This window comes from Phocoena phocoena, chromosome 19 (assembly GCF_963924675.1).
Source record: "Phocoena phocoena chromosome 19, mPhoPho1.1, whole genome shotgun sequence".
NCBI lineage: Eukaryota > Metazoa > Chordata > Mammalia > Artiodactyla > Phocoenidae > Phocoena > Phocoena phocoena.
In genome coordinates, this window is record NC_089237.1 from 23,369,765 (window position 1) to 23,396,563 (window position 26,799).

At 43.0% G+C, this 26,799-nt stretch overlaps 1 protein-coding gene across 1 annotated transcript in view; it reads left to right on the forward strand.

Moving 5' to 3' along the window:
- The first annotated feature begins 812 nt into the window (after positions 1-812).
- B4GALNT2 (beta-1,4-N-acetyl-galactosaminyltransferase 2 (SID blood group)) overlaps positions 813-26,799 on the forward strand; it is a 53,138-nt gene continuing 27,151 nt past the window's right edge. Inside the window, 3 exon segments of the mRNA XM_065897987.1 lie at positions 813-961; positions 1,093-1,127; positions 1,669-1,825. Coding sequence (XP_065754059.1) covers positions 813-961; positions 1,093-1,127; positions 1,669-1,825 — 341 coding nt within the window.

Genomic DNA, 26,799 nt, shown 5'->3' on the forward strand with positions numbered 1-26,799 from the left:
GGACGTACTATATACACATAGAAACACCGGTCATTTTGCAAGCATTTTAAATGCCTTTGTTTTATTTGTAAAAAATAAATTTATTTATTTTATTTATGTAGTTTTGTCTGTGTTGGGTCTTTGTTGCTGCGCTGGGGCTTTCTCTAGTTGTGGCGATCTGGGGCTACTCTTCGTTGGGGTACTCGGGCTTTTTACGGTGGTGGCTTCTCTTGTTGCGGAAAATGGGCTCTAGGCGTGTGGGCTTCAGTAGTTGTGGCGCATGAGCTCAGTAGTTGTGGCTCGCAGACTCTAGAGCGCAGGCTCAGTAGCGTGGTGCAGGGGCTCAGTTGCTCCGTGGCATGTGAGATCTTCTCGGACAAGGGCTCGAACCCGTGTCCCCTGCATTGCAGGTAGATTCTTAACCACGGTGCCACCTGGGAAGCCCAGTGCCATTGTTTTGTCTAGTTTAAAGCAAGGTTATGTTTGTGACTTAAGCTGGGTCATAGTAAAATACAGTACAATCTTACTTGAGATGAAGCACAGGGAGCCGCCCAGCACCGCACCTGGCTTATGAAAAGGTTCCGGCAAATGCTAATTCCATGTGAAATTCCCCTGACTCGTCCAGACACAGAGGCATTAAGTGGCTGTTAGAGGGTTTCAACCCACTCCAGTCCTCCCCGCGTCTTTTGCCGGAACTGTTCCGGTGGGGTGTGGAGTGCGGAGCGAGGTGGAGGCGGGGCAAAGACGGAACTCTAGCTTGAGCTGCGCGGGAGGCAGTGAGGCTCGCGGACAGGTGGATACGGTTTCAATGGGAAGGAAAGCGAGAGGCCGCGATGGTAGGGAGGCTAGAGGTGGGCGCAGGGATTTTGTTGCTCCTTAAGGTGGAGCGGGAACTCCGTTTACCCACCGAGCGGGAGAAGTGGTCCCAGACCGAGTCTGGGAAGTTGGGAGAGAAGCGCGGGAGCGGGACTGCAGCCCTTGGGTAGGGTGCGCTACGCGTTCGAAGAGCGCTGCGAGGACGGGCTCCGACAGCCCAGGGCTGGTGACCCGCCCGGGAGAAGGGAAGCGCGGGTGCCTCGGGGTAAAACGCCGGGTCCACGCGGTTCTCCGCAGAAAGGCCCCTTCTTTCACCTCGGACCACCAACAAGGTGGCGTCTGGCCGGTGTGGGGGTTCCGCGTACAAGGGACAGAAACTGCTCCACTCGCCCGGTGCTTCCGAGTCACCCAGAACTCACTTCGAATTCCAGCTCTTCCACCTACTAGCTGATCACCCCACTTCTCCTCAGCTTCCCCATCCTAAAAGTGGGGCTAATAACAGCACTCGTCTCTTGGGGCTGTTGCGACGAATAAATGGTACAACGTAAATAAAGCGTTTAGCCCCCAAGCCCTTGCCTAGTATCTATCACAAGCAGGGGCTGTGGTCATTACTGTCACCTTTTCGGCAATTCCCTGGCGGTCCAGTGGTTAGGACTCGGGGCTTCCACTGCAGGGGGCACTGGGTTCGATCTCTGGTCCGGGAACTAAGATCCTGCAAGGTGCGGTCGTCCCCAAAAGACCACAAAGATGCTGGGACGGACTGGCGCCAAGCTGGGCGGAAGGCAAGACCCAGGAGGTGGGCGGGGGTTGGTGGTGACGTGACAGGTCCGACCCAAGCTCTCGCGGCTTCCTCTACCCCGGGTCCGTGCCAAGGGCTGGACAATCGGCGGGGTGGCTGCCCGGCTCCACCACCTCGGAACGTGCGAGGCGGCGGGTTTCGGGATGACTTCGTGCGGGTGAGTGTCCCCGAAGCAGAGAAAAGTGGGAGGTCAGACTTGGCCAGCCGGACGCGCCGTCGGGAAGCGGCCAGGTGCGGGGGCCGCGGAAGCCAGGGCCGAGGGAGGGGGCAGCCGGTCTCTAAATTAAGTCCAACCGGTCCCCTGCGTAGGTGGGGCAGCGAGGAGACAGTACCTGGGGACGGTATTGAGAGCCCCTGCTCGTTTTCCAGCGCGGCGCTCCAGGGAGCACTGGTTTTCGAGGTGGAAAATTCGACGTGGAGGCTGCCTCTCGTGCTTGGAGTGCGTAGCGCTGTGGTGCCGAGCGTGGGGGGGAGGCCTGGAACCCGGACGGTCTGACCAGGGCTGGTCATATGGGTCCCTGGTGATGTGGGTCCCCGGCGAGAGGACCGCGGGCTCCGGGCAGTCGGGAAACGTAGGCTGCTCCGTCTTACGCAGCTTCAGAAAACAGCCCTGGGTTTTGGAGTCAGGGGTTTCGAAAAGTAGGTTTTCAGGTTCAGGCGACAGCCTCGAGGCAGAGTGAGCGTCTGTTTTGGGGCTCCGGGCGCTAAAGCCTCTAAGGAATAGCATGTTAATTAACGGGGGAAAAGTAGACTTGGAGGGCTCATTTAGTTTTTATAAACCAGGAAGAAGGATCAGAAATACATTTTGTGCCTTTTATCCCCAAAGTTTACTTTTTCTTTTTCAAAACTAGAACGATCATTTAACGCTAACAAGGAAGGTGTCTCCCGACAATGCAAAAACGTGCTGGTCAGATGATGTTTTATGAGCACTAAAATGAAGCACACGTTGTACAGAGGCTGTGGCGGAGCGAGGGGAAGGAGGCAGCCCTCGTGTCGCCGAAAGTCCCTGGCTAAGGCTTTCATTCCAGCACCTTCCTCATTGCCTCACCCCACATTCCTGGTGCCAACGAATTTAACGCTGGCAAGTCCTCGGCAAACTTGACTTTCCTTTCACATATGGGCAGCTGGAACCGTGAACCAAAGGTCTGGGTTTTAAATGATGTTGTTGCTGTTTAATTTACATCTCTATGCTCTTAAGGCGGCTGGCCTTTGTGGCCGTGGGGAAGTAACGTTTCTTCCTCCGAAGAAACTATTTATTTTCTTTGCCTTTTTAGTTTTCTTTTTTATTAAAAAGTATCTGGCTTTGGGGCTTCCCTGGCGGCGCAGTGGTTGGGAGTCTGCCTGCCGATGCAGGGGACACGGGTTCGTGCCCCGGTCCGGGAAGATCCCACATGCCGCGGAGCGGCTGGGCCCGTGAGCAATGGCCGCTGAGCCTGCGCTTCCGGAGCCGGTGCTCCGCAACGGGAGCGGCCACAGCAGTGAGAGGCCCGCGTACCGCAAAAAAAAAAAAAAAAGTATCTGGCTTTGAAGTAGGTATTTCTGATTTTTGTCCGAGATAGGCTAGTTGACTCCAACACACCCTACCAACCCAGGAAATGATCACTACAGTAGCACGCAGTAAACTCAGTAAATGTTAGGGTTTTTTTGCATGTTAGTAAGTTTTATTTAAAACTAAAATGCCAGTGACTTAGACTAGCTGGCAGGAATAATCTAGATTTTCATATTTTTTATTCTTCGGTAATAGCGCAGGACCTTCATCGGCAAATGCAGCACGTGGCATATGAGTCAGGGGAAATGAAGCAGCGTTTTGTTGAGCAGGGTGTCTCCAAAAACAGTTTTCAGACTGATGGGAAATACAGACAAGAGTGCTGTTAGTTGGTAAATTCATTTCATTTCATTCAGTGTGGTGCACTGATTTGTTACGTATAGGCCCTGTTCTAGACTGTGCCACTAGTGTTCACCGAAGCACTCTTTGAAGAATTATGTCCATGCCATGGTTGTGGAAATGGAGAATGAAATGAAGTTTGCCCAAGGACTACAATGGAAGGAGCAGGTTGGAATCCAACTCCATTTGGGGATAAAGCCAATATGTTTTTGATTGTGTGGGACATTTTATTCATAATATCTCATTCCACAAAAGTTTGATAACCCTACCACGTGCGAGGCATCATACTAGGTACTGGGAATACAACTGACACGACCTCTTGGAGAAGTTATGACTCTAGCGTATTTGACATCATCAGCTGATCATTTTTTAATACTCCCCTTCTCTATAGGACAGAATTATTTTCAGTAATAATATGTAATACCAATGATAATTAGCGTTGTCTTGCTTTCTTTTCATTTGAAGACGATTTTAAAAAACTACAATTTTTAAAGATATGCAAACTGGGTAAAATATTTTATGTATGAATTAATCCATACGTGGTAAATTCACACTTACCAGACAAAATATACTTGGCAGTCTGCACTGTTTCAAATTTTAAACACTAGTGAAAAACTCAAAGTGGTCACACGAATGGCCGAATTGCAGTAACTGATGCTTGGTTTCATCTTTAAAATCGCTGTGCTATTAGTGTTTATTTCACAACTATTGCATAGATGGAGGAATGAGTAGCACCCACTAGGTTAGGGGCACAAACTTCTCCCTAAGCCAGCTTGAACAATTCTGAATGTTATATATTTACTCTGATTGCAAGTTTACTCTTGAAAGGAGCCTATGTCGCTGAGCCAGGTAGTATGTTAAAATCTCACACCATGATTGTGGATATGTCTATTTCTCCTTTGAATTCTTTCAGGATTTTGCTTTATGTATTTTGAGGCTATGTTATTAGAATAAAGAATTGTTATCTCTTCCTGTGAACTGAATATGTTATAACTTGAGGTATTTGTGGTTTTGGCTTTTTGTCTCAAAAGTCTACTTCATTTGATATTAATATAAAGATATCAACTTTATCTTCGTTACACTCGGTATATTTATCTTTCTTTTTACTCTCAGTGTTTCTATATCACTGTTTTAGTTGTGTCTGCTGCAAACTGTGTATAATTGGGCTTCTTTTTTCCATCCGGTCTGATTACCTTATGTTTTAATTGGAGCATTTAACTCAATGAGCGCTTTCTATTTGTTCTACCTGGTCTATGTTCTTCTCTTTTTCTGTGCTATTGTGTATTATTTTTTTATTATCCCATTTTCCTATTGAATATTATTTCTTATTTGTACTACTTCTATAGTAGTTACTCTATAGATTATAGCATATTCTTGACCTATCATAGTCTAAAATTACTTGGTATTTTTAATCTTCTTCCTAGACAATGCGAAGACCTTGGAACGATTTTAATCTGTTTGCTGCCTTTCCTGATTTACATGTCATTACTTTACCCTTTTTCGGTTGTAGTGTGCTTTATGATTTTTTTTACTGTTTTGTTTAGGAACAAAACAATTTACACAGTCAGTAGTCATCTAGACGTACCCACTTATTTGTCATTTTTATTTCTCTTCCTTCTTTCCTTATGATCTTCCTTCTGGAGTAATTTGCCTTTAGTAGTTACTTTAGTGCAAGTATACTGGTGACAGATTCCCTCAAATGTTGCTTGTCTGAAAATGCCTTTATGGGCACCTTCGTTTTTGAATAGTTCTGATGGTATAGAAGATATTTCAGTGTCTCTGGCTTCCCGTATAATCTGCTGGAAAGTTAACTAACAATCTCTTATATTTTATTTATTTATTATTATTACTTTTTGCGGTATGCGGGCCTCTCACTGTTGTGGCCTCTCCCGTTGCAGAGCACAGGCTCCGGACGCGCAGGCTCAGCGGCCATGGCTCACGGGCCCAGCCGCTCCGCGGCATGTGGATTCTTCCCGGACCGGGGCACGAACCCGTGTCCCCTGCATCGGCAGGCGGACTCTCAACCACTGCGCCACCAGGGAAGCCCTCCCTTAATATTTATTAGCTCCTTCTTTGGTGCATAGGCAACAGCCTCCACAGTATGGAATCCAGCTTCTTCCAATTTCTTCACATCATTGGCATGTATGCCACATTGCTCTAATCGAGAAATAGGTTGTGGGTCAAAGCTCTCTCCTTCCACTGAAGTATCTGCATTTGCTTCAAGCTGTATCTGCATAGCCACTACTTAGTGTTCAGTACTCCGCCTGCAGCGTAACTCGCCCGGGCGGGCTGCGGGCTCTGACTACAGTCCGCCGGACCCGCGCGCGCCCGACCCCGGACGGACTGCAGACCCGCTCGCCTGTGCGCCACTTCTCTACACCCTTGCTCCGGCCTTCTGCATGAAACCCAGGCGAGTTTCAGCTCCTAACTGCGCTCCTGGGGCGCGTCTCAGATCTCTTCAGGCCTCGGTCTCAGGCGGCAGCTCCCACTCCGTCTGCCGCTCTTATTTTATTTTTTTATTGAAGTAGAGTTGATTTACAATGCTGTGTTAGTTTCAGGTGTACAGCAAAGCGATTCAGTTATACATATACATATATATATATATTCTTTTTCAGTTTCTTTTCCATTATAGGTTATTACAAGACACTGAATATAGTTCCTTGTGCTATACAGTAGGTCCTTGTTGTTTATCTTCTTTATATATATCAGCGTATATCTGTTAATCTCAAATTCCTAATTTATTCCTCCCGCCCCTCCGCCTGCCTTGGCAGTTAATAGTCTGACTTATCTTCCAGTCTTGTCTAATTGTCTGTTAAATTCATCCACTTAACTTTTCAATAGTGTTATTTTATTTTGTATTTCTAAAATTTCTGTCTGTTTCCTTTTGTATTCTCCAATTTTGTGTTAAAATTCTCAATAGTTAATTTACAGTTCTTTAATACTAAGTCTATTTACTTTACAATATATGTCTGATAACTCCAGTATCTGAAGCCCTGTGTTTTTATTGCCTTATTTTCCTCTTTTTAAAAATGCTATCTCCACATGTGCCAAACAACGTCTTTACAAAATAGTTCGTGAAAATAATCTGAGACCTAGGATAACTTCTGCCAGAGATGATTTATGTTTTGTTCTGCTAGGCACTGGGTTCACTAGCAATGTGGGATTGCCTCAATCCAACTTCAAGAGATGATGGGAAGCCTTATGGCCATGCCTGGGAATTCCTATCTGATTCTGGTTCACTCCTCCGAGGTGTAAGCCATTGGAGTTCCAATGCAAAGCAAAGGGGATTCACCAGGAACTGCCCCGCCCCCCCGCCCATCTCCACTCACGGTGGATCTTAGACTCTAACGTTTATTCCCTTAACCCCAAGGGGCTGAGATAAACATGCTCAGCCTGTGAGCCGCCCACTTAGGAATCAGCAAACACATGCAGAGGAAAAAGTAGCCTCCATTCTTAGCCTCCGTTATCTCTTGAATGCAGTTCCAGTAATTCTTTACTGTCTTGGTAGCCATCTGATCCTTTCAGGCAGATTTGTTGCTGTACTTGTTCAGCTTTTCTAGTTGTCATCAGTGAGAAGGTTGGTCTGAATTGCCCACCAATTGTTATTGGAGGCAGAAGTCTCTTTTGCCTCTAAGGCTCTTAGACTAGCCAGTAGAGGAGGCAGGAGCTCCATCAGAATGTTTTTCTGACTTTCTACCAATCACAGTAGAGGATGGGGTATAGCCAATTCTAATTTAGTTCAAGGAAAAAAGGATAATGTTATCTGTGTTCTTAATATAGTGAAGCGATTCATAGGTATTATATAATTACATAATAACTCATAGTTGTTATGTAAATAATTTGACTAAGTTTCTATTACTTGCAACCAAAAATTCCTGACTAAAATATTTAAAAGTAGTGTGTATATATCACCTTTGCCCACAATTTCACCAAACCTTTTTGGTTATTTATTTATAATTAATTAATTAATTAACATATTTATTTTATTTATTTGGCTTTGTTGGGTCTTCGTTGCTGCGCGTGGGCTTTCTCTAGTTGCAGCGAGCGGGGGCTACTTTTCGTTGTGGTGTGCGGGCTTCTCATTGCGGTGGCTTCTCTTGCTGCGGAGCACGGGCTCTAGGCGCACAGGCTTCTTAGTCGTGGCACGTGGGCTCAGTAGTTGTGGCTCACGGGCTATAGAGTGCAGGCTCAATAGTTGTGGCGCTAGGGCTTAGTTGCTCTGCGGCATGTGGGATCTTCCCTGACCAGGGCACGAACCAGTGTCCCTTGCATTGGCAGGCGGATTCTTAACCACTGTGCCACCAGGGAAGTCCCACCCTTTTTGGTTATTAACTTAATAGGCATAAAATGCTACTTCAGGGCTTCCCTGGTGGTGCAGTGGTTGAGAGTCCGCCTGCCGATGCAGGGGACACGGGTTCGTGCCCGAGTCCGGGAAGATCCCACATGCCGCGGAGCGGCTGGGCCCGTGAGCCGTGGCCACTGAGCCTGCGCGTCCGGAGCCTGTGCTCCGCAACGGGAGAGGCCACAACAGTGAGAGGCCCGCGTACCGCAAAAAAAAAAAAAAAAAAAGCTACTTCAGTGTTATTTTCAATATCAATCTTTTTAACTTATAGGTGAGAACAAATATTTTCCTGTGTGTCCACCTGCTAAATGTACTTATTCTTTGGTCAGTCATTTCTTCATATTCTGTGCCCATTTATTACTTGGTGTCTTGGTGCTTTTCTCATAGGTAAATTAAGATTAAATCTTTGCTCTCATATTTGTTAGGAACCATTTCAGTAGTCTAATACTACCCTTTTGATTTCAGTTTTTTTTTTCACTGTGCAGACATTTTAAAAAGTTCTGATGCATCTTTAAATATTTAAATCTTTCTCTTTGTAGATGTTTCTATGCTGTCAAAGTGTCATGGTTCACAAAGGGATTATTGTAATAAAGCACGCAGACTCATGAGACTACTTTTTTAGACAGAAGGAAAATCTTGACTAATTGGTTTCCACTGTCTCCAGAGACAGCTTAACATCAGACCCTACTTGCTCGGGTACAAGAGTGCTTTGGGGCAATGAGAATCACCACCTTTGACTGAGGACTCAGGCTGCCTCTCTAGTTTCTGCCTGGTCCCAAAGCTCTCTGTACTTGGACTAGGAGAACCACTTGGCAGGGTTAACAGCTTCACCTGGCTTGAAGGGACAAGTTGCCATCAGCTGATACACATGACAAGCTCATTTCCTTATTTCTCACTGACTTTATAAATTGGATTTTGGCCCTTTTTCGAATGTTTCTCAGATATGGTCCAACCAGCATAGCAGACCCATACAATTATAATTTTAATATCCCCACATAAGCAGTGTGATTTTAACAGTGTAGAACATTTGTAGTCGTCTGTTAAAAATTCGGCTGTTGAACATTTTTTTTTTTTTTTTTTTTTTTTTGTTGAACATTTTATTAGGAATCTCCTACCGAACAATTCCTATTAATGACTGCATCACAAAATGCTGTCCCTAGCTGGAACCAGCTTTGATAAATCAAAACTCCAAGCTGAAAGGACGATCAGATGGTTGAAACTTGACTAAGAGGAAGTAAAGGCCTTTTTTCTGCGGGCATGTCTGTAACTTGAATAGTTTAAATATATCTATCTTATTCTGAATGCCATTTTAGAAAATTCAGATGTTACAGAAATATATAACAAAATAGTGAAAATTCCACATAAAATTACACTCAAGTATTTCTGGACTTTGTTTGTTTTTAATATTTATTTGGCTGCATCAGGTCTTAGCCACGGCACACGATATCTTTTGTTGCGGCACGTGGGCTTCTCTCTAGTTGTGGTGCTTGGGCTCTAGAGTGCTCGGGCTCAGTAGATGTGGCGCGGCGAGCTCTCTAGTTGCTGCGCAGAGGCTTAGTTGCGGTGTGTGGGCTTAGTTGCCCCTTGGCATGTGAGATCTTAGTTCCCCAACCAGGGATCAAACCTGCGTCCCCTGCATTGGAAAGCGGATTCTTAACCACTGGACCACCAGGGAAGTTCCAAGTATTTCTGGACTTTGGTTTATTCCATTTACCTATATGCTTATTCTTGAATCAGTAACATGCTTTTAGTTAACTCTAGCTTTACAATAATTTTATTCTCTAGTAGTATGGCTCTCCTTATGTATAATATTTTCCTTGCTATTCTCATGTGTTACTTCATTTTGAGTCATTTTGACAAATGAAAAAAAAATTTTGTTGTGGGTTCATTTATGTAGTTATTGTATTGAATTTATACATTAATATAGGGTGAAGTTCCATTTTCACAGTGTGGAATTATTCTAGTCAAGAATAAGAAATTTATCTCCATTTATTTGTACTTCCCGAATATACTGGTTTTTCTTAATTCTTTTATTTATCTATCTATCTATTTATTTATTTATTAATGGCTGCATTGGGTCTTCGTTGCTGCGCGTGGGCTTTCTCTAGTTGCACAGAGCGGGGGCTACTCTTCATTGTGGTGTGTGGGCTTGTCACTGTGGTGGCTTCTGTTGTTGCGGAGCATGGGCTCTAGGCGTGGGCTTCAGTAGTGCAGCACACAGGCTCGGTAGTTGCAACGTGTGGGCTCAGTAGTTGTGGCTTGCGGGCTTAGTTGCTCCCTGGCGTGTGGGATCTTCCTGGACCAGGGATAGAACCCGTGTCCCCTGCATTGGCAGGCGTATTCTTAACCACTGCGCCACCAGGGAAATCCCTTTCATTACGTTTTGACTCATGGTTGTTGGCTTATAGAAAACTGGGTAATGTAGTGTTTAAAAGTGTGGTCTGAAAAAAAAAAAAAGTGTGGTCTGGTTTTGAATCCTGCATCTAACACCAACCAACTGTGCAAGCTGCTTTCGCCCTCAGCTAATTCATCTGTTAATTGGGTGCAGTAATGGAACGTCTTTATTATGTTGTGAGAATTAAATACACACAAAGCTCTTGGCAGAGGGGTAAAACATAGTAGGTGGTCACTAGATTATAACTATAATTATTATTATTTTTAAAATATTTATTTTGTAACTAGCTACCTTACTAAAATCTCAGTTTCTAATAGTTTCCCATTTAAAACATTTTAGTTGTTCCAAATATGCAATTACTATGTATTGTAAATAATTATATTTTTAATTACCCTTTTAGTTATATATCTTTTTTAGTCCATAAGCTAATTTTATTGCATTTATTAATACTTTCATGATAATATTAAAAAATAGCAGTGGGCATTCTTATCTTGTCCCTGGATATAATGGAGTTTTGCATAATGCTGGCTTTGGCTTGAAAGGTAAATCTTTTGCCATGTTAAGAAAGCATCCACCTATGCATATTTTACCTGAGGAATTTTTACTTAATTGTTTATAAATCCCAAAGTTTTATTTTTAAAATCGTCAAACTAAAGAAAGCTTGAGACAATGTTGCTGAATACTCATACACCCTGCACCTAGATCCACCTAGAGGAATATTTTACCACATTTGCTTTCTCTCTCACCCCTACTTTCAAATGGCTGAACCATTGAAAAGAATTTTCAGACATCTTAACACTTCACCCGTAAATACTTGAGCAGACTTCTAAGAATAACAGCATTCTCCTATATAATCATAATATAATGATCTCACCTAAAACAAATGAACAATTCCCTAACATGATCTAATATTCAGCCCATGCTCAAATGTTCACAATTGTCCCCTAAATGGCTTTTTAAATTTATTTTATTGAAGTATAGTTGATTTACAATGATGTGTTAATTTCTATTGTATAGCAAAATGATTTAGTTATGCACATGTGTACGTCCTTTTTCATATTCTTTCCCATTATGGTTTATCACAGGATATTGAATATAGTTCCCTGTGCTATACAGTAGGACCTCGTTGCTTATCCATTCTATATATAATAGTTTGCACCTTCTAATCGTAAACTCCCAATCCTTCCCTCCTCCACCCCCCTCCCCCTTGGCAACCACAAGTCTGTTCTCTATGTCTGTGAGTGTTTTTTTCTTTTGGTTGCTCTGTGCGGCCTTGTGGGATCTCAGTTCCATGACTAGGGATTGAACTGAGGCCATGGCATTGAAAGCACAGAATCCTAACCACTAGGCCACCAGGGAACTCCCCTGTGAGTCTGTTTCTGTTTTGTAGATAAGTTCATTTGTGTCATATTTTAGATTCTACATATGATTATCATATGATATTTTTCTTTGTCTGACTTACTTCACTTAGTGTGATAATCTCTAGGTCCAATCAACATGCTGCGAATGGCATTATTTCATTCTTTTTTATGGCCAAGTAGTATTCCATTGTGTGTGTGTGTGTGTGTGTGTGTGTGTGTGTGTGTGTGTGTGTGTTATATACATATATACCACATCTTCTTTTATCCATTTATCTATCAATAGACATTTAGATTGCATCCATGTCTTGGCTATTGTAAATAGCACTATTGTAAATAGTGCTGCAGTGAACATTGTGGTGCACGTGTCTTCTCGAATTATAGCTTTCTCCGAATATTTGCCCAGGAGTGGGATTGCAGGATCATATGGCAACTCTATTTTTAGTTTGAGGAACCTCCATACTGTTTTCCGTAGTGGCTGCACCAATTTACATCTCAACCAACAGTGTAGGAGGGTTCTGTTTTCTTCACATCCTCTGCAGCATTTGTTATTTGTAGATTTTTAAGTTGTGGCCATTCTGACTGCTGTGAGATGGTACCTCACTGTAGTTTTGATTTGCATTTCTCTAATAATTAGTGCTAAATGTCTTTCAAAACTTTTTTGAAACAATGATCCAGTCAAAGTTCACACATTGCATTTTGTTGTTTGATCTTTTTAGTCTCCTTAAACTATCAAAAGCTATCCCATCCCTCCACTTTTTTCTTTTTTCTCTTTTCATAGCATTGTCTTTTTGAAGAGTCCAGGCCAGTTGTCTTACAGAACGTTCCACGTCCTGATGTGTCTGATAGTTGTTGATGGTGTTATTCAGTTTGCTTTTTTATCTGCTGTTATTTCCTATAAACTGGTAGTGAGGTCTCTGAGTCTTGATTACATTTTGATTGAACAGTTTTGGCATTAATACTCCATAAGTGATTTGTGTGCTTCATATCACGTCATATCAGGGGGACATTTTGTTAGGCTGTCTCACTATTAGTGATGTTCATTTGGATCACATGGTTAAGGTAGTGACTACCTGATCATTCCATTGTAAAGGTGAGTTTTTTTCTCTTTGTAAATAGTAAGCAATCTGGACGTTGGCACCATTCAATATCCTGCTCCCCAACAGCCTTCCACCCGCTGGTTTTAACATGCATTGATGGTCCTGGCCAGAATCATTTATTACATTGGCGGTAGCAAAGTGGTGATTTATTTCTCTAATTCTATCATTTCTCCTACATACATTAATTTTCATTTTTTTTATAAAGAGGAGCTTTTTTCCTTCAATGGAAGATGAAGATTTCAATTACAGAAAAATTGATAAAATATATTTGCATGCAAAAATATAAGCAAAGAAAAAAGGGAAAAGTTCTGGAGGTCCATTGTACAACAATGTGAACAATATACTTAACGTTACTGAGCTGTACACTTAGAAATGGTTAAGGTGGTAAACTTTATGTTTATTCCCACAATTAAACATTTTTTTTAAAGAAAAAAGACAAGTGACAAATTGGGAAAGACAACCTTAGCTATTTACACCACAGACAAAAGGTGAATATCTCTATACATCAAGAGCTTCTAAAATTAGGGAAGGAAAAGCCTGTAGAAGAATGCGCTAGAGCAGGGCTTCTCCAATTGTGGGCCGTAGAATCCCGAAGGTCCCAGTGACCCTCAGGGAGTCTGCAAGGTGACAACTATTTCATGATAATAGTAAGATGCTACTTGCTTTTTTCACTGTGCTGACATTTGCACTGATGATGCAAAGGCAATGATGGGCAAAACTGCTGCTGGTACCTTAGCTTGAACTGGTGGGAGTTGTACTTTCCCACCACACTCAGGGAAAAAAACCAGTTTACTTCAGAATATCCTTGATGAAACAGTAAAATCGATTGATTTTTTTTTTTTTAAGTGTCACTTTTAAGTAGATTTTTTGATGATAGGTACACGTAAAACATTCCTGACAGAGACTGAAGTGCAGTGATTGTTGTCTCAAGAAAAAGTGCTTGTGCAATTTGAGTAGCGAGCTGAAGTAGCTGCTTTTCTTTTTTTTTAAAACTTATTTATTTTTGGCTGTGTTGGGTCTTCATTGCTGCAGGAGGGCTTTCTTTAGTTGTGGCGAGCAGGGGGCTACTCTTCATAGTGGTGTGTGAGCTTCTCATTGTGGTGGCTTCTCTTGTTACGGAGCACAGGCTCTAGGCGCGTAGGCTTCAGTAGTTGTGGCACGTGAGCTCAGTAGTTGTGGCTCGCGGGCTCTAGAGCACAGTCTCAGTAGTTGTGACACACAGGCTTGGCTGCTCCGTGGCATGTGGGATCTTCCTGGATCAGGGCTCTAACCCGTGTCCCACGCACTGGCAGGTGCATCCTTAACCACTGCCCATCAGGGAAGACCCTGAAGTAGCTGCTTTTTAATGGAAATCTTTTTTTTCTTTTTCTGTTTTTGGCTGCGTTGGGTCTTTGTTGCTGCGCCCAGTCCTTCTCTAGTTGTAGTGAGCGGGGACTACTCTTTGTTGCAGTAAATGGGCTTCTTATTGCCGTGGCTTCTCTTGTTGCCGAGCACTGGCTGTAGAGCGCGGGCTTCAGTAGTTGTGGCTCGCGGGCTCTAGAGCACAGGCTCAGTAGATGTGGTGCACGGGCTTAGCTGCTCCGTGACATGTGGGATCTTCCCGGACCAGGGCTCGAACCCATGTGCCCCGCACTGGCAGGCGGATTCCTAACCACTGCGCAACCAGGGCAGCCCCTGAAGTAGATGCTTTTTAAAGGAAATGTTTTTTGCTTGAAAGAATAAGAATGAATAAGAATAAGCTGGTTGTTCAGACTTCTGTACTGGGTAGATGTCTTCTCAAAAAAATGGACCATTTGATGCACCAGTTGCCAGTATTAGTTGCCAATCATAAAGTTCAAGCTTTCCAAAAAATTAGAACTTTGTAAAACTTATTTCCACCGCAATGAGCTTGACAGTCTTAATATTTAGAGACTTTTCTGATGAGATTGGTGTTGATATTAATGAATGTGAATTCTCGATATTGCATTAAAAATACATCAGCAGGGCTTCCCTGGTGGCGCAGTGGTTAAGAATCCGCCTGCCAATATAGGGGACACGGGTTCGAGCCCTGGTCCAGGAAGATCCCACATGCCGCAGAGCAACTAAGCCCATGCGCCACAACTACTGAGCTCACGTGCTGCAACTACTGAAGCCCTCACGCCTAGAGCCTGTGCTCCGCAACAAGAGAAGCTGCGACAATGAGAAGCCCGAGCACCACAAGGAAAAGTAGCCCCTGCTCGTCGCAACTAGAGAAAGCCAGTGTGCAGCAACAAAGACCCAACACAGCTAATAAATAAATAAATGCATAAGCATTTGGGGGATCAGCATAACTCAGTTAACCAATATTTTCCATATGACTAATGTATAATGTAATAAAATCATGAGTAGGTAAAAGATGCATTCAAAGTCCAAGTCATACCAGTGGATTTTAATGTAACAGTGTACAAAAAATTCATTGACTTAGGGCTGGAAAACGAGAGTCACACGCACACACACACCAAAATTTCCATTACTAAGAGTCAGATTTTGGCTTCAAAACCAGCCCCCAAGAAACCTACCCAAAGCCCCCGAGAAATTACAGGAATTCTAATTTTCTTCTTCTGGGCAACCTTCTCTGGGTCAACCCTCTAAACACCCCTCTCCCAGCATCTTCCATTACTCACCACCCCTCCTCCACCCTCAGCATCACCCCAGACCCTGATTTTCTGATGATGCCCATTCTAACTGGTGTGAGGTGATACCTCATTGTAGTTTTTTTGTGTGTGTGTGTGTGTGTGTGTGTGTGTGTGTGTGTGGTACGCGGGCCTCTCACTGCCGTGGCCTCTCCCGTTACGGAGCACAGGCTCTGGACGTGCAGGCTCAGCGGCCATGGCTCACGGGCCAAGCCGCTCCGCAGCACGTGGGATCCCCCCGGACCGGGGCACGAACCCGTGTCCCCAGCATCGGCAGGCGGACTCTCAACCACTGCGCCACCAGGGAAGCCCTCATTGTAGTTTTGATTTGCATTTCTCTAATGATTAATGATGTTGAGCATTCTTTCATGTGTTTGTTGGCAGTCTGTATATCTTCTTTGGAGAAATGTCTATTTAGGTCTTCTGCCCATTTTTGGATTGGGTTGTTTGCTTTTTTGATATTGAGCTGCATGAGCTGCTTGTATTTTATGGAGATTAATCCTTTGTCAGTTGCTTCATTTGCAAATATTTTCTCCCATTCTGAAGGTTGTCTTTTGGTCTTGTTTATGGTTTCCTTTGCTGTGCAAAAGTTTTAAGTTTCATTAGGTCCCATTTGTTTATTTTTGTTTTTATTTCCATTTCTCTAGGAGGTGGGTCAAAAAGGATCTTGCTGTGATTTATGTCATAGAGTGTTCTGCCTATGTTTTCCTCTAAGAGTTTGATAGTTTCTGGCCTTACATTTAGGTCTTTAATCCATTTTGAGCTTATTTTTGTGTATGGTGTTAGGGAGTGTTCTAATTTCATACTTTTACATGTACCTGTCCAGTTTTCCCAGCGCCACTTATTGAAGAGGCTGTCCTTTCTCCACTGTACATTCCTGCCTCCTTTATCAAAGATAAGGTGACCATATGTGCCTGGGTTTATCTTTGGGCTTTCTATCCTGTTCCATTGATCTATGTTTCTGTTTTTGTGCCAGTACCATACTGTCTTGTTTACTGTAGCGTTGTAGTATAGTTTGAAGTCAGGGAGCTTGATTCCTCCAGCTCCATTTTTCGTTCTCAAGATTGTTTTGGCTATTCGGGGTCTTTTGTGTTTCCATACAAATTGTGAAATATTTGTTCTAGCTCTGTGAAAAATGCCAGTGGTAGTTTGATAGGGATTGCACGGAATCTGTAGATTGCTTTGGGTAGTAGAGTCATTTTCACAATGTTGATTCATCCAATCCAAGAAAATGGTATACTCTCCATCTATTTGTATCATCTTTAATTTCTTTCATCAGTGTCTTATAATTTTCTGCATACAGGTCTTTTGTCTCCTTAGGTAGGTTTATTCCTAGATATTTTATTCTTTTTGTTGCAATGGTAAAGGGGAGTGTTTTCTTAATTTCACTTTCAGATTTTTCATCATTAGTGTATAGGAATGCCAGAGATTACTGTGCATTAATTTTGTATCCTGCTACTTTACCAAAATCATTGATTAGCTCTAGTAGTTTTCTGGTAGCATCTTTAGGATTCTCTATGTATAATATCATGTCATCTGCAAACAGTGACAGCTTTATTTCTTCTTTTCCGATTTGGATTCCTTTTATTTCTTTTCCTTCTCTGATTGCTGTGGCTAGAACTTCCAAAACTCTGTTGAATAATAGTGGTGAGAGTGGGCAACTTGTCTTGTTCCTGATCGTAGTGGAAATGGTTTCAGTTTTTCACCATTGAGGATGATGTTGGCTGTGGGTTTGTCATATATGGCCTTTATTATGTTGAGGAAAGTTCCTTCTATGCCTACTTTCTGCAGGGTTTTTAATCATAAATGGGTGTTGAATTTTGTCAAAAGCTTTCTCTGCATCTATTGAGATGATCATATGGTTTTTCTCCTTCAATTTGTTAATATGGTGTAACACGTTGATTGATTTGCATATATTGAAGAATCCTTGCATTCCTGGAATAAACCCCGCTTGATCATGGTGTATGGTCCTTTTTTTTTTTTTTTTTTTTTTGCGGTACACAGCCCTCTCACTGTTGTGGCTGTCCCGTTGCGGAGCACAGACTCCGGACGCGCAGGCTCAGTGGCAATAGCGCACGGGCCCAGCTGCTCCACGGCATGTGGGATCTTCCTGGACCGGGGCACGAACCTGTGTCCCCTGCATTGGCAGGTAGACTCTCAACCACTGCGCCACCAGGGAAGCCCATGTATGATCCTTTTAATGTGCTGTTGGATTCTGTTTACTAGTATTTTGTTGAGGATTTTTGCATCTGTGTTCATCAGTGATATTGGCCTGTAGTTTTCTTTCTTTGTGACATCTTTGTCTGGTTTTGGTATCAGGGTGATGGTGGCCTCACAGAATGAGTTTGGGAATGTTCCTCCCTCTGCTATATTTTGGAAGAGTTTGAGAAGGATAGGTGTTAGCTCTTCTCTAAATGTTTGATAGAATTCACCTGTGAAGCCATCTGGTCCTGGGTTTTTGTTTGTTGGAAGTTTTAAAATCACAGTTCCAATTTCAGTGCTTGTGATTGGTCTGTTCATATTTTCTATTTCTTCCTGGTTCAGTCTCGGCAGGTTTTGCATTTCTAAGAATTTGTCCATTTCTTCCAGTTTGTCCATTTTATTGGCATAGAGTTGCTTGTAGTAATCTCTCATGAGTCTTTGTATTTCTGCAGTGTCAGCTGTTACTTTTCCTTTTTCATTTCTAATTCTGTTGATTTGAGTCCTCTCCCTTTTTTTCTTGATGAGTCTGGCTAATGGTTTATCAATTTTGTTTATCTTCTCAAAGAACCAGCTTTTAGTTTTATTGATCTTTGCTATCGTTTCCTTCATTTCTTTTTCATTTATTTCTGATCTGATCTTTATGATTTCTTTCCTTCTGCTAAATTTGGGGGTTTTTTTGTTCTTCTTTCTCTAATTGCTTTAGGTGCAAGGTTAAGTTGTTTATTTGAGATGTTTCCTGTTTCTTAAGGTAGGATTGTATTCCTATAAACTTCCCTCTTAGAACTGCTTTTGCTGCATCCCATAGGTTTTGTGTCATCGTGTCTCCATTGTCATTTGTTTCTAAGTATTTTTTTTTTTTTATCATTCTTTTTATTTATTTATTTTTGGCCGCACTGGGTCTTCTATGCTGCGCCCGGGCTTTCTCTAGTTGCAGTGAGCGGGGGGGGGGGGGGGGGGGGGGGGCTACTCTTCGTTGAGGTGCGCGGGCTTCTCATTGCTGTGGCTTCTCTCGTTCCCGAGCACAGGCTCTAGGCGCATGGGCTTCAGTAATTGTGGCACGCGGGCTCTAGGCGCGCAGGCTCAGTAGTCGTGGCACACGGGCTTAGTTGCTCCGCGGCATGTGGGATCTTCCCGGACCGGGGCACGAACCTGTGTCCCCTGCATCGGCAGGCGGACTCTCAACCACTGCGCCACCAGGGAAGCCCTCTAAGTATTTTTTGATTTCCTCTTTGATTTTTTCAGTGATCACTTGGTTATTAAGTAGTGTATTGTTTAGCCTCCATGTGTTTGTATTTTTTACAGATCTTTTCCTGTAATTGATATCTAGTCTCATAGTGTTGTGGTTGAAAAGATACTCGATACGATGGCAATTTTCTTAAATTTACCAAGGCTAGACTGTGACCCAAGATATGATCTATCCTGGAGAATGTTCCATGAACACTTTAGAAAAATGTGTATTCTGCTGTTTTTGGATGGAATGTCCTATAAATATCAATTAAGTCCATCTTGTTTAATGTATCATTTAAAGCTTGTGTTTCCTTATTTATTTTCATTTTGGATGATCTGTCCATTGGTGAAAATGGGGTGTTAACGTCCCCTACTATGATTGTGTTACTGTCGATTTCCCCTTTTATGGCTGTTAGTATTTGCCTTATGTATTGAGGTGCTCCTATGTTGGGTGCATAAATATTTACAATTATTATATCTTCTTCTTGGATCAATCCCTTGATAATTATGTAATGTCCTTCTTTGTCTCTTGTAATAGTCTTTATTTTAAAGTCTACTTTGTCTGATATGAGAATTGCTACTGCAGCTTTCTTCTGATATCCATATGCATGGCATATCTTTTTCCATCCCCTCACTTTCAGTCTGAATGTGTCCCTACGTCTGAAGTGGGTCTCTTGTAGACAGCATATATATGGGTCTTGTTTTTGTATACATTCAGCCAGTCTGTGTCCTTTGGTGGGAGCATTTAATCCATTTACATTTAAGGTAATTATCGATATGTATGTTCCTATTACCATTTACTTAATTGTTTTGGGTTTGTTATTGTAGGTCTTTTCCTTCTCTTGTGTTTCTTGCCTAGAGAAGTTCCTTTAGCATTTGTTGTAAAGCTGGTTTGGTGGTGCTGAACTCTCTCAGCTTTTGCTTGTCTGTAAAGGTCTTAATTTCTCCATCAAATCTGAATGAGATCCTTGCTGGGTAGAGTAATCTTGGTTGTAGGTTTTTCTCCTTCATCACTTTAAATATGTCCTGCCACTCCCTACTGGCTTGCAGAGTTTCTGCTGCAAGATCAGCTGTTAACCTTATGGGGATTCCCTTGTCTGTTATTTGTTGTTTTTCCCTTGCTGCTTTTAATATGTTTTCTTTGTATTTAATTTTTGATAGTTTGATTAATATGTGTCTTTGCATGTTTCTCCTTGGATTTATCCTGTATGGGACTCTCTGTGCTTCCTGGACTTGATTAACTATTTCCTTTCCCATATTAGGGAAGTTTTCAACTATAATCTCTTCAAATATTTTCTCAGTCCCTTTCTTTTTCTCTTCTTCTTCTGGGACCCCTATAATTCGAATGTTGCTGCGTTTAATATTGTCCCAGAGGTCTCTGAGACTGTCCACAGTTCTTTTCATTCGTTTTTCTTTTCTTTTTTTTTTTTTTTTGCGGTATGCGGGCCTCTCACTGCCGTGGCCTCTCCCGTTGAGGAGCACAGGCTCCGGATGCGCAGGCTCATTGGCCGTGGCTCACGGGAGCAGCCGCTCCGCGGCATGTGGGATCTTCCCGGACCAGGGCATGAACCCGTGTCCCCTGCATCGGCAGGCGGACTCTCAATCACTGCGCCACCAAGGAAACCCCATTCTTTTTTCTTTATTCTGCTCTGCAGTAGTTATTTCCACTATTTTATCTTCCAGGTCACTTATCCATTCTTCTGCCTCAGTTATTCTGCTATTGATCCCTTCTAGAGCATTTTTAATTTCACTTATTGTGTTGTTCATCATTGCTTGTTTCCTCTTTAGTTTTTCTAGGTTCTTGTTAAATGTTTCTTGCATTTTCTCTATTCTATTTCCAAGATTTTGGATCATCTTTACTATCATTATTCTGAATTCTTTTTCAGGTAGACTGCCTATTTCCTATTCATTTGTTAGGTCTGGTGGGTTTTTACCTTGCTCCTTCATCTGCTGTGTGTTTTTCGGTCTTTTCATTTTGCTTATCTTACTGTGTTTGGGGTCTCCTTTTCACAGGCTGCAGGTTCGTAGTTCCTGTTGTTTTTGGTGTCTGTCCCCAGTGGCTAAGGTTGGTTCAGTGGGTTGTGTAGGTTTCCTGGTGGAGGGGACTAGTCTAGTGCCTGTGTTCTGGTGGATGAGGCTGGATCTTGTCTTTCTGGTGGGCAGGTCCACGTCTGGTGGTGTGTTTTGGGGTGTCTGTAGCCTTATTATGATTTTAGGCAGCCTCTCTGCTAATGGATGGGGCTGTGTTCCTGTCTTGCTAGTTGTTTGGCATAGGGTGTCTAGCACTGTAGCTTGCTGCTCGTTGAATGAAGCTGGGTCTTGGCGTTGACATGGAGATCTCTGGGAGATTTTCGCCGTTTCATATTACGTGGAGCTGGGAGGTCTCTTGTGGACCAGTATCCTGAACCTGGCTCTCCCACCTCAGTGGCACAGTCCTGACGCCTGGCTGGCGCACCAAGAGCCTGTCCTCCACACGGCTCAGAATAAAAGGGAGAAAAAATAGAAAGAAAGAAAGAGGATAAAATAAGTAAGATAAAATAAAGTTATTAAAATAAAAAATAATTATTAAGAAAAAAGTTTTAAAAAGTAAAAAAAAAAAAAAGATAAAAAACTGGATGGTCAGAACCCTAGGACAAATGGTGAAAGCAAAGCTATACAGACAAAATCTCACACAGAAGCATATACATACACACTCACAAATAGGGGAAAAGGGGAAAAAAATAATATATCTTGCTCCCAAAGTCCACCTCCTCAATTTGGGAAGATTCGTTGTCTATTCATGTATTCCACAGGTGCAGGTACATCAAGTTGATTGTGGAGCTTTAATCCGCTGCTTCTGAGGCTGCTGGGAGAGATTTCCCTTTCTCTTTGCTCGCACAGCTCCTGGGGCTCAGCTTTGGATTTGGCCCCGCCTGTGCGTGTAGGTCGCCTGAGGGCAACTGTTCTTCTCTGAGACAGGACGGGGTTAAAGGAGCAGCTAATCCGGGGGCTCTGGCTCACTCAGGCCGGGGGGGAGGGAGGGGCACGGAGTGCGGGGCGGGCCTGCGGCGGCAGAGGCCGGCGTGACGTTGCAGCAGCCTGAGGCGCCGGCCAGCGTGACATTGCACCAGCCTGAGGCGCGCCGTGCGTTCTCCCGGGGAAGTCGTCCCTGGATCCCGGGACCCTGGCGGTGGCGGGCTGCACAGGCTCCCTGGAAGGGGGGTGTGGAGAGTGACCTGTGCTCGCACACAGGCTTCTTGGTGGCGGCAGCAGCAGCCTTAGCGTCTCATGTCTGTCTCTGGGGTCCGCGCTTTTAGCCGCGACTCGCGCCCGTCTCTGGAGCTCCTTTAAGCAGCGCTCTCAATACCCTCTCCTTGCGCACCAGGAAACAAAGAGGTAAGAAAAAGTCTCTTGCCTCTTCGGCAGGTCCAGACTTTTTCCCGGACTCCCTCCGGGCTAGCCGTGGTGCACTAACTCCTTCAGGCTATGTTCAAGTCGCCAACCCCAGTCCTCTCCCTGTGCTCCAATCGAAGCCCGAGCCTCAGCTCCCAGCCCCGCCCGCCCCGGCGGGTGAGCAGACAAGCCTGGGCTTGAGCCCTGGTCTGGGAAGATCCCACATGCCGCGGAGAAACTAAACCCGTGTGCCACAACTACTGAGCCCACACACCTAGAGCCCACGCTCTGCAACAAGAGAAGCCACCGCAATGAGAAGCCTGCGCACCACAACGAAGAGTAGACCCCGTTCGCCGCAACTAGAGAAAGTTATTTTTGTGCGCAGCCACAAAGGCCCAATGCAGCCAAAATTTTAAGAAATAAATAAATTTTAAAAAAGAAAAAAAGAAAGAATTCAGAAGCATCTGGAGTACAGCCACAAACAGAGTTGCTGGAGTAGTATATGAAAGCTTGTCCCTCACGGTTACCACTACTGTGAATTCTCAGAGGAAGTTCTGATAGTGAACCTGGGGTAGCTGGTCAGCAGGACCAGTAGTTGGGAAGGAGTGCTGGACCCAGAGTCGAGGGAAAGAGGATCAAGTGGATGGAACTTGCCAGTACCTGCAGTGCCTCTAAATTTCATGCAAATTTCTCTTGTGGCCATCACTAACCTGGCGTTACACAGGGAAGGGAATTCAAGGAAACATGGTTCCAGCTCGGTTCATTTGAGTACAAAACTACCACATTACCCTTCAGAGATAGAATATTTGCTGATGAAATGATATGATGTCAAGATTTTCTTCAAAATGATTTGAGAAGTGAGGAAAATAGGTAAAGAAATAGATAAATCCATTTTGTACAGGAGTAGAAGGTGGGTAATGGGTACAGTAAAATTTATTTTATTTTTCTCTTTATTTTTTGTATTTACTTGGATTTTTTTCTATAATTAAAAAAATTTTTTTTTTAAGTACCCCACTCACCCCTTGCATTTTTTCCCCTTGGGTATCATTAGCTTCATGGGTTTTATTTATTTATTTATTTATTTACGGTACGCGGGCCTCTCACTGCTGCGGCCTCTCCCGTTGCGGAGCACAGGCTCTGGACGCGCAGGCTCAGCGGCCATGGCTCATGGGCCCAGCCGCTCCGCGGCATGTGGGATCCTCCCGGCCCGGGGCACGAACCCGTGTCCCCCTACATCGGCAGGCGGACTCTCAACCACTGTGCCACCAGGGAAGCCTCATGGGTTTTATTTAATTTTATTCAATGTGTTATAGTTAATTATAGCCATTGTTCTTGTTGATGTATCAATTGTCCCAAAATATGGCTGGTAGAAGACCCTAAACTGGCTTCTTTTTCTTTGGACATAACTGTGGTCTTCTTAGATAGCTTCCTTCCTTTCTGACACCACAGGATATTCCAGACTTGCTTTGAGTTTTCCTTGCCCCAAAGCCAGAATCAACCATTTCTCCAGGGGGCTCTGATTTCCTTTAGAAGGGAACATACTGCATGGGAACCAAGATCCAGATGTTAGGTGTGCCCATGTTACTAGTGTGGCGTCATTTCTTTTTAAAAATTTTTTATTATAGTTGATGTACAATGTGTGAATTTCTGCTGTACAGCAAAGTGACTCAGTTGTACATATATATTCTTTTTCATATCTTTTCATTATGGTTTATCGCAGGATATTGAATATAGTTCCCTGTGCTATGCAGTAGGACCGTGTTGTTTACCCATTCTCTATATAACAGTTTGCATCTGCTAATCCCAAACTCCCAGTCCTTCACTCCCCCACTCCCACTTCTCCCTTGGCAACCACAAGTCTGTTCTCTATGTCTGTGAGTCTGTTTCAATTTTATAGATATGTTCATTTGTGTCATATTTTAGATTTCACATATAAGTGATATCATATGGTATTCGTCTTTCTCTTTCTGACTTACTTTGCTCAGTAATCTCCAGGTCCACCCATGTTGCTGCAAATGATATTATTATTTTATTTTTTATGGCTGAGTAATATTCCATTTTGTGTGTGTGTGTGTGTGTGTGTGTGTGTGTGTGTATATTTTATATATATATATATATATAATATATATATACACACACACCACATCTTCTTTATCCATTCATCTGACAACGGACATTTAGGCTGTTTCCAGGGGGTCTGGCTATTGTAAATAGTACTGCTATGGACATAGGGGTGCATGTATCTTTTCGAATTATAGTTTTGTCTGGGTATATGCCCAGGAGTGGGATTGCTGGATCATATGGTAGCTCTGATTTAGTTTCTCCATAGTGGCTGCACCAATTTACATTCCTAGCAGCAGTGTAGGAGAGTTCCCTTTCTCCACACCCTCTCCAACATTTATTATTCGTAGACTTTTTAGTGATGGCCATTCTGACTGGTGTGACGTGGTACCTCGTTGTAGTTTTGATTTGCATTTCTCTAATAATTAGCGATGATGAGCATCTTTTCATATGCCTCTTGGCCATCTGTATGTCTTCTCTGGAGAAATGTCTATTTAGGTCTTCTCTCATTTTTGATTGAGTTGTTTGTTTTTTTGTTATTGAATTGTATGTTTGTATGTTTTGGAAATTAAGCCCTTGTCAGTCACATTATTTGCAAATATTTTCTCCCAGTCCATAGGTTGTCTTTTTGTTTTGTTTATGGTTTCCTTTGTTGTGCAAAAGCTTGTAAGTTTGATTAGATTCCATTTGTTTATTTTTGCTTTTCTATTGCCTTGGGAGACTGTTTTTGGTCCTTTCTTAAATGAGGGATGTCTAACAAATTAAGAATGGATGTTGGATTTTATTAAATACTTTTAAAATCATCTGTCAAGGGCTTCCCTTGTGGCGCAGTGGTTAAGAATCTGCCTGCTAGTGCAAGGGACACGGGTTCTATCCCTGGTCAGGGAAGATTCCACATGCCACGGAGCAACTAAGTCTGTGCGCCACAACTACTAAGCCTGCGCTCTAAAGACCGCGAGCCACAACTACTGAAGCCTGCGTGCCTAGAGCCTGTGCTCTGCAACAAGAGAAGCCACTGCAATGAGAAGCCTGTGTGCAGCAACGAAGACCCAACGCAGCCAAAAATAAATACATTTATTAAAAAAAAATCATCTGTCAAAATAATCATATTGGGTTTTCTCCTGACCTGAATTTTCTCTTGGTGAAATTTATTAATAAATTATGTGATTGTTGGGAGGCAGAGACATCGAATAATATCCTTCTAACTGAGAATGAACTTTGATACCGGAAAACGAAGCAGGCAACTCCATGAGGTGCAGTTATAAAGTTTATTGTGGGTAACTTACTTATGGGCTGGATCTGGCAGAGGACCCAGAGGCATTTGATCCATAGACATTCAAAGCTGCACTGTGCTTCAGAAAAGGGTACAGGGGGATTTAAAGGGCCAAAGCTAAAAATAGAATCTGACTACTAGGGAGAATCATGTCCATATTGATGGGAACCGGGTTATTTTCCCCTCCCCTTGGGAGTCTCATGACCATTAACCATCTGCGTCAACAAAAGGCGTCCTTCCAGGGCTGAAAAGGCCAGGGGAAAAGTTGATAGGAAACTTACCTTTCTTGGGCACATTCCTTGTGAGTAGGCTCAATGACATGGAAAAGGGAGCAGGTAACAGTTTAAGGAGAAAAAAACTATAGAATACCAGAAAAGCCATTTACCTGGAGAATTTTTTTCTCCCCACTTTCGTTTGTACTCAGTGACATAATTCTTAGTTTTATTTCCTGACGGCAAAAGGAAAAAAACCCAACCCTCAAAAAGGTCAAGACCACGTTCCTCTGTTGTCGGTGATTTGTTTCTTTTTGTTAGGTTGAAAATTGTGTAATGAATTTGATGACGCTGTCATTCTTTAAAAAAAGAAAAGAAAAGAAAGGGGAGCGAGTAGGACTGTGGGCCTAAGATAAGCTGACAAAATGGAGTCAGAGTGGTTCAGCCACACTATAGCACTGAGACATCCTTGCTCTCCTAGAGAAAACTCCATTTGTTAATGGTGAATCTTTCATTTAGGATACCACTGTACTGTATTTGCTAATATTTGTTTAGCATATTTACATCATTATTCATCTACACCTACATTTGCATCGTTGTAAAACTTTTAATATTTATTTAATTAATTTATTTATTTTATTTATTTTATTAATTATTATTTAATTTATTTATTTGGTTGTGCTGGGTCTTAGTTGTGGCTCGCTGGCTCCTTAGTTGTGGCACGTGTGCTCCTTAGTTGCGGCTTGCTGGCTCCTTAGTTGTGGCATGCGAACTCTTGGTTGCGGCATGCACGTGGGATCTAGTTCTCTGACCAGGGATTGAACCCGGGCCCCCTGCATTGGGAGCATGAGTCCTAACCACTGCACCAACAGGGAAGTCCCTAAAACTGGTTTTTATAAATCGGCATTGAGTTGTTTACTTATGAAACATGGATTTGGGACTTTATTGAGTACATAGGCCTTTGACAACTTCCTCAATTTTTTTTCACTTTTACAGATCTGTTTAGGTTATTTGTGGTTTTCTGGAAAGTCATCTCTTTCATCTAGCTATTCAAGATCTAGGCTTCTTGTGTCGCTCATCTTCTATCTTCTCTCCCTTCTCTCCTCCCCTCTATTCTCAGTTCAGGG